The following is a 7,787-nucleotide window of genomic DNA, read 5'->3' on the forward strand; positions in this document are numbered from 1 at the left end:
CCTCCGGTATGGATACCAATTTATCTAGTATAGATATAAGCTCACCAGTATCGATACTGAGCTTTTAATATCGATATTATAACCTTCAATATTGATACCAGTTCATCTAGTATCAATACTGATACCCAAAAAACTTAGTTTTCACCGACACTGATTCATCCATTATCGATATCGTTGCCCAGAAATGCAATGTTTTGCTCGAGAATCTCTCTAAACTCATTCAAACACTTGTTTTAAGGTCTAAGTTGATTATTAAAGGTTATGAAAGTAATTATGGGTCATCATACATAATTTTTTACATCAACCTAATACAAAAGGGTCCATAACAACAAAGAACCCAATCCCCCACATACTCTTCCACCACATATAAGCAAACAAACTCGTGTAGATGATATAAAAGTAGTAAGGAAAAGTTAAAGCGTGTTACCGCAACTCATAGCAACCCAACATCACCTATAGCTTACCCAATGATCAACAGTTACTTGACCTAGCTCAACAGGGGGTCTCTACATTTTTTTCATCACCCAAATGCCAACCAAAAGTTCCAACATAAAAAATAAAAATAGCAGTTGTTGAACAACAACTAGACCATCTTAAGTAATCTTTTATTTTCTGCCGATTGCTCCAAGAAAGCAAAACCCTCCAAATCTCAATCGTCCAAAACAATAAACGGTGATGGGAGTAGCGAGTCATTTAATTTACGGGGGTGTGATACAGAGGAAGCGTTCCCCAAAATCTAAACATATAAATTTGTAAAAGAAAACAGGGGATGGCACGTGCCGCGCTGCTTGCCACAATAAAGGGAATAGAAGGCCGAATCTAGATCCGAGGACCATATTTTCCCGTCGAGACGGGGACTTCTCCATTTCAATCCAACGGCCGAAATTGAAATCAACACTTTCCCCTATTACAACCATATATATTTATCGAAAATGCCCGGTCCAGTTCTCCACGTCCATTCTCTTTTCCTCATTTCAATCGAAAAAAGAAACCGATTTTGTTTTTTTTAAAAAGGAAACCTCTCTTTTCCAGTTTTCTTTTGATTGTGCTGTGCACGGTTTTACAAAATGGTGCTGGTTTAACGTGCGCCGCCTGAGATGTCGCCGGCGGCTTACAGGAGAACGGTTTTGATAAGAATCTCACGGTATAGAGAAGACCAGTGATAAGTGAAAGTTAGTTGAATCAGACGGTTGCCGTTAATTTTTTTAAGGGAAAGGAACGAAAAGAAAAAGAAGGGAAAGTAATGGAGAGCCAGGCGAAGTTAACAAGAACTCCGTCGTCTTTGCTCCGTTCATCTCCGACCATACGGTCGTCCATCCACAGTATGTCATACATCATCGAGGGCGAGTTTATTAAGGACCAAGAAGACAGAGACGACCAACAACATCGAGAGTCGTTACTGAACGACGAGAGAAGAAAGAAACCGCCACCAAAGAAGTCGTGCTCGATGACACCTAGGATTTTACCGGTCCGGTTCAACCCGGTTTTTGCCATGGCCTCGATCTCTTTTTTCTCTTTCATCTTTTTCTTTTGCTTTTATCTCATAAGAGAGGAGATTCCCAGATCTGAATGCCTCCTATTAGCTTTGATCTTCGTGGCTATTACCCTCTTTGTCGCTTCGAAGAACAAAGGTTTAATCAACCAAGGCATTGTATGTTTCAAAGAAAGGCTCCAGTCTTCGAAACCCAATTCGAGGCCTGTCCAGTGGTTCATTGGGGAAACCCATTGTAACAAAACCAATAACAACAACAACAAAGAAAAAGAAAGACTTGAGCTGGTTGTAAGAGAAGGGGTGGAGTTCTATAGCAATGGAGACTTTTACGAAGGTGAATTTCACAAGGGGAAATGTAATGGCAGTGGGGTTTACAATTATTTCGTGAACGGGAGGTACGAAGGGGATTGGGTGGATGGGAGATACGATGGGTATGGAGTGGAGAGCTGGAGCAGAGGGAGTAGATACAGAGGGCAATATAGACAAGGGTTGAGGCATGGATTTGGGATTTATAGATTTTATACAGGGGATACTTATTCTGGTGAATGGTGTAATGGGCAGAGCCATGGCGTAGGTGTTCAAACTTGTGCTGATGGGAGTTGCTATGTTGGGGAATTCAAGTCCGGGGTTAAACATGGACTTGGCTATTATCATTTCAGGTATCAAAATAAACTTGAATTTATTGTACTACATTTCCATGTAAATATTTCTGATTGATTTTAAATGTAGATGTATTGAATGTATGTTGAGATTATGGACATCTTGTGTTATTTCTCTGTTGCTTGGAATTATTGATGTCAGTATGACCCAGATAAAACTAATCATATAAAAAAGAGTATAACTTGGCATTAACTTCGATACCTGGCTTTAAGTTTTGGATGAAGGGTGATGATTGTTCTGCTTTTAATATTCTGCAGCTGTTTTTTTCCCGTTTAGTAAAATAGTACGTTTTTTTTTCAGTTGCGGATCTTATCTGTCTTTTGGATTTAATGAATGAAAGACGAGTGAATTAATCTACTATTACGAATGCTTAAATTTCTCTTTAGATTTTATATTTATGTATTTATTTTGCGATAGATCGTTTTTGTCTATATTCGTAATGAATTTGTTTCTTTATTAGTAGAGTTTTTGTTTAGTTTTTTCTGGGCTTACTCTGTAAACAACGTCTATTCTATTAAGGAAACCATGATCTTCATGAATGTGATGTTGGTGTTGTAGGAATGGAGATAAATATTGTGGAGAATATTTTGGGGACAAAATGCATGGATTCGGTGTGTATCACTTTGCTAACGGTCACTGTTATGAGGGATCGTGGCATGAAGGTCGAAAGCAAGGGTACGGCATGTATACTTTCCGAAGTGGTGATATGCAGTGTGGTGAATGGGATTCCGGCACCCTGAAAACCCCTTTACCCCCACTTACTGATGCAATCCTTCGAGCTGTTCAGGTATTTTACCTTTTGTTGATCGGCCATGAAAAGCGATTGATCGTTAAGTTTAAACCTTAGTTAACTGTGTTTTCTGGGTATCTGCAGGCTGCTAGGAAAACAGCAGCAAACGCTATCAAGCTTAGCAGGGTGGATGAACAAGTGAACAAGGCGGTTCTGGCTGCGAATAGGGCGGCAACTGCTGCTAGGGTAGCCACAGTCCGAGCTGTTCAGAACCGGATGGATGGGAAATTTTGTGAGACAGATTTCTAAGAGGTTGTTAGGTTTGCTTGGAAAGTGTAAATTTTCGTTTTCTTGTTAAACTAATTTGATGTACTTGAAAGAGGTGATGTCCCACCCTGATGAGCAAAAGCTCATTGGAGGCTGAGATTTTGTTTGAAGTGTCATTGATCACAAATGTAACAGTGTACATAACTCGTGTATATCAATGGAAGATCGGTTTTCAAACGTGTTTAAATTTTAGAAGAGACGCATGATCTTATGTTAGCGATTCCATCTGACTATCTACTACTATCTTTTTCCTCGACATACTACTAGCCTTTGTTGGGGCTGAGTTGAAGTGTCTTCATTATTCTGGTTTCCCCCTGCAATAATTAGCATTGGTCTGATCACAACCTCTCTCTCCTATTATTGTTATCGATCCATAACATCAAGCCATCAACAAATTGAATGTCTTTGCGTGCAAGTTTTTAACATCACCATCAACTTGACAAGGAATGGGTGTGGATCAAGTTTTCCAGGAAACTGATTCCCTTTCATTCCAGAAATCCCGACGAAGGGGTTCACTATCACTTCTTGTGTATAAAATCTGATATTATATTTATTGATTGATTAATCCGGATAAGATATTGTAGAGGCAAGACGATCCTTCCAACTCGTGTACTTGATTCGTAATCTTTACGATTCGAAATTAATATTGCTTAAGAAATCTAGTATCTCATTCTACTAGACCAATTAGTATAAAAATTCTTAAATTCATATAGTTGTCTGTATAAAATATGTAAGCGGTGTCTTAATAAAAGCTCTAATAATGTAAATGAATAAAAATCTTTTTAAAATTGTTAAAATAAAATTGAGGACGGCTAGTTGGTCTCCCCGAAACACAAAGCGACAAATATAGTGTGGTTAGATTAAAAGAGCTACTAATTATTTGGATTAAACGTTTGATAAAAGGCACGTGGCATCATCACCCTCCCAAGTAGGATAATGTTGGGATAACATTATTCTATTCTAAACCCATCACATGAATACGAGCATGAAGGGGTCTTGAATTAAATTAATATAAACAAAACTACAGCTTTTCATGCATGCTGGATCCACAATCTCCATGCTCTATAAAAATGTTAAAGGATTTGTTTTTTAATTATTTCTTTGATTTGAAAATTCAAATCACTTTGCAGATTCCTTTTCTTCTCGCTTCTATCTATAGTGATTTCCTATCCTAGAAATGATTCAACCCTTTCCCCCCGCTCCTACCTTCAAACTTTCAACTACTTCACATGCATTTGTGAAAATGGAATATAAATTAAAGTTTCACCCTTTATATGAACAATCTTACCTAATTATATCTATTACCATCATCGATTGTCTTTTAAGAAAAATATATGAAGTATTTATTAAAATAATAGACACATGTAAATTTATTTATGTTCAATTAACAGTAAATGAAAGTGTTGTTAAACTAATTCATTAACTAATATTTTATTAATGGGATCCAAAAGTTAATGAGAGAGAGAGGAGGTGAATGGATTGCATCATTACATTAAAGATTATTCTTGTTTATGCAAATAATGTCGTTTAGAATGTCCCTAACATTTATCATAATAAAAATTCCATTTAGAAATAATTGCTGGTTTTAATAAAAAGCAGATGTTCTTCATGGACTGCGGTTGTCTTGGGAGGGTACATCTTCTGACCACATATATCAAATAATTAACAAATTTATAAAAATAAAAAATAAATTAACCGTGCTTTCTTCGTTTTGTTATATTCTTCAAAAAAAAAAAAAAAAGAAGAAGACCCCGATTTGGTCAAATATCTGGGAGCTGATCCGCATTTAATGTTCTTTGCTCTAATCCATATTGCAATGTCGGACCATTTCCTTCCCTCGCATTAAAAGCAAAATACATCACTTGCAGAACTTTGAAAACTAGGATAACTTATGAGTTTCATTGTTCAATTTTGATTCTATTCATGTTTTGATCATTAAAGTTTAAAATTTTCTAATTTAATTATTAACCTTTTATTTTGCTTCTATTTTAAAAATTTGAGTGTTACTTGAAAAAAAAAATGAAAAGGTCTCATGATAACAATATGTGCTTATGTGGACTTTTTTTTTCCTAATATGACATCCACGTCATTCTCATTTTTTATTATGTATTTTTCGGAGATGAAAATTTTATAACTTTATCATTGTGTCACCCAAACGCTGAAAACATCATTCTTCAACCACTTAAGATATTGACAAACTCATCTTATGGTCTCTTGTCACTCTATCAATTTATATTATCTCAAATCACTTTAAAACTTGTGAAACTCAACTAAAAACTAAAAACTTATAAAACCCTGAACCACTCAAATGTATAATACTCACCGTCCAATGAACGTGAAATCAAGATTTACAATCAATTTTCTCATTCTTAACCTCCTCACCGTTAGAATCTGAAAGAAGTTACTCCATCATCGAAAAATAAAAACGAATCTAAAATAAGAGTTCTTTTCATAAAAGATTGAAGAGAGTTATGGGTCTATTTTATAATTTGTAAAAGATAAATATCCAATCATAACGTTACTAAGAATATACTGTTAGAGTGATTAAAGTAAAAAAAATTAAAAATTTAATAATTAAGTTAAAAAAAAAACTTTAACGATCATATATAAATAAAAAAGATTAAATAATAAATTGTACAATGTACCTTAAAAATTATTCTTGATCTTGACAATAAGATCTAAAATTTATAAAGGCAATTCACGAATTAGTTAAGATATGTATCAGAGACATATATTAACAGGACACGATAAGATTAAATTATGATTGACGGGTGTATTAGGCTTACTCAATAAAACAAGAAATAAAGTTATATTTGAACTCTCTTTATAACTTGTTTTCCATTTAAATTCTATGTGTTGCTAGCATTTTATACTTCAATTTAAAGAAAAATATTTATTTTCTCAAAAGAAAATTATAAAATAAATTGTATTATTTTAAAAATAAGGTGCCCAAACTATACATTTTTTAAAATAGATTTTATTAAAATAGGTGCTAAAACTTTTTTTAATCATCCAGGTGTCTAACATTACAAAAATTATCATTTTAGGTGTCCGGGATGTAACGACCGTTAATAAATTTCGTTATGTGACACATGTCATGCTATGGTAATTTTGAAATTTAAAAAAAAATAAATAAAAAATAATCATATTGATAGAAGACCCTATTTTTACTAAAGTTACCAAAAAAAAAAATCATAAATCCCTAATCTAACCTATATTGTCAGCCACAACCACGCAGTCGAAGCCGTCCTTATCATCTCCATTATCAACCATCCTTCTCCATGTCGTCGTGGTTGCCATCGAAGTTGCTAGGAGGCTTCAATTTTGCAATTTTGGTTTAGGGTTCATTGAGTTTAAATAGTCAATTAGGGGTTCTTCGGGTGGCCATGTTGTTGGGTGGTTGTGTTATCGGTGGCGGTTCGGTCGGCTAGAGGTTCGTCAATGATAACGGCGACAAATAGGGTTGGCCGGCGTGGTATAGGCATTGGAATAAATGTTTTCAAAGTTTGAGTTTTTCTAGATTTTCATTTTTTGTAAAAATAAAATTATATTTTTGAGTTTTTTTATCTTAAATAAACCAAAGCATGACACATGTCACTCAATGAGTTTTTTAACGACCGTTATGTCTAGAGCACCTAAAATGGTAACAGTTTGTAACGTTAAACACTTGAATGATTAAAAAAAAGTTTGAGCACCTATTTGAAAAAAAATATATAATTTGGGCACTTATTTTATAATTAAGCCTAAAAAATAAAAGTCTAATGGAAGATTGTCGTGAATTTATTGGAAGCATTAGATGTAATTTTCTGAAGCAAAAGTGTGTAATATTCTGACCAAGATCTGCAAATATGATGTGGTTGTTAATTGACAACCAGCTTGATTCGAACTTCGTTTCATTTCAAACCCTTTTAATTTTTGCAATATGGTTGACCATCTAAACAACACACGTACAAATATGATTTAAGCAGTTTTTTTAATTTTTATATTATAAGGATTCAAAAAAAAAATGGAAAAAAATTATAGAAAATTCATTTAAAAACCCAGTTTTTAATATAAATTTCTTTTTTTTTCATTGTAATGATTTTCACTATTTTTTTAATTTTAGAAAAATTTAAAAATATACATTTTAAATATATATATATAATCAAATCATATAACTTTTATATTTTATTTTTAAAATTTAATTTTTTTGTCAGATGACATGTTTTCATCGGCTCATTTGATTTTTTTTAATAAAAATATCTTTAAAGAAGCGGATAAGATAAAATAATACTTCAAATGAATAATTAAGAATATAATAATTATACATGAACAACTGAGGAAAATTTATACAAAAACAAAGTGAGAATTAAATTAAAATATAAAGACTAGTCTGAGTAGATATTAATCTAAAAATAAAAATATTTCATATATAACGTGAACATATGATAATATAAGAATTATATATATATAAGTTCATAACACGTAATGAAAGCTGTGAGTTGGGTCAGTCACCTAATGGAGTTTTCTTCGTTGACTTCTGAAGCCATATATTTGGTCCTCAATAATGTGAGGGTTTTACATCACATAAATTAATAT

At 33.3% G+C, this 7,787-nt stretch overlaps 1 protein-coding gene across 1 annotated transcript; it reads left to right on the plus strand.

The window, feature by feature from the left end:
- The first annotated feature begins 964 nt into the window (after positions 1-964).
- On the plus strand, positions 965-3,306 carry LOC120176345 (MORN repeat-containing protein 1-like). The gene is made up of 3 exons (XM_039182786.1): positions 965-2,151; positions 2,711-2,939; positions 3,027-3,306. The coding sequence occupies exons 1-3, from the start codon at positions 1,244-1,246 to the stop codon at positions 3,189-3,191; spliced, it is 1,302 nt and encodes a 433-aa protein (XP_039038717.1). The 5' UTR covers positions 965-1,243; the 3' UTR covers positions 3,192-3,306.
- The last annotated feature ends 4,481 nt before the right edge of the window (positions 3,307-7,787 follow it).

This window comes from Hibiscus syriacus, unplaced genomic scaffold (assembly GCF_006381635.1).
Source record: "Hibiscus syriacus cultivar Baekdansim isolate YM2019G1 unplaced genomic scaffold, ASM638163v2 tig00112236_pilon, whole genome shotgun sequence".
In the NCBI taxonomy this organism is placed as follows: Eukaryota; Viridiplantae; Streptophyta; class Magnoliopsida; order Malvales; family Malvaceae; genus Hibiscus; species Hibiscus syriacus.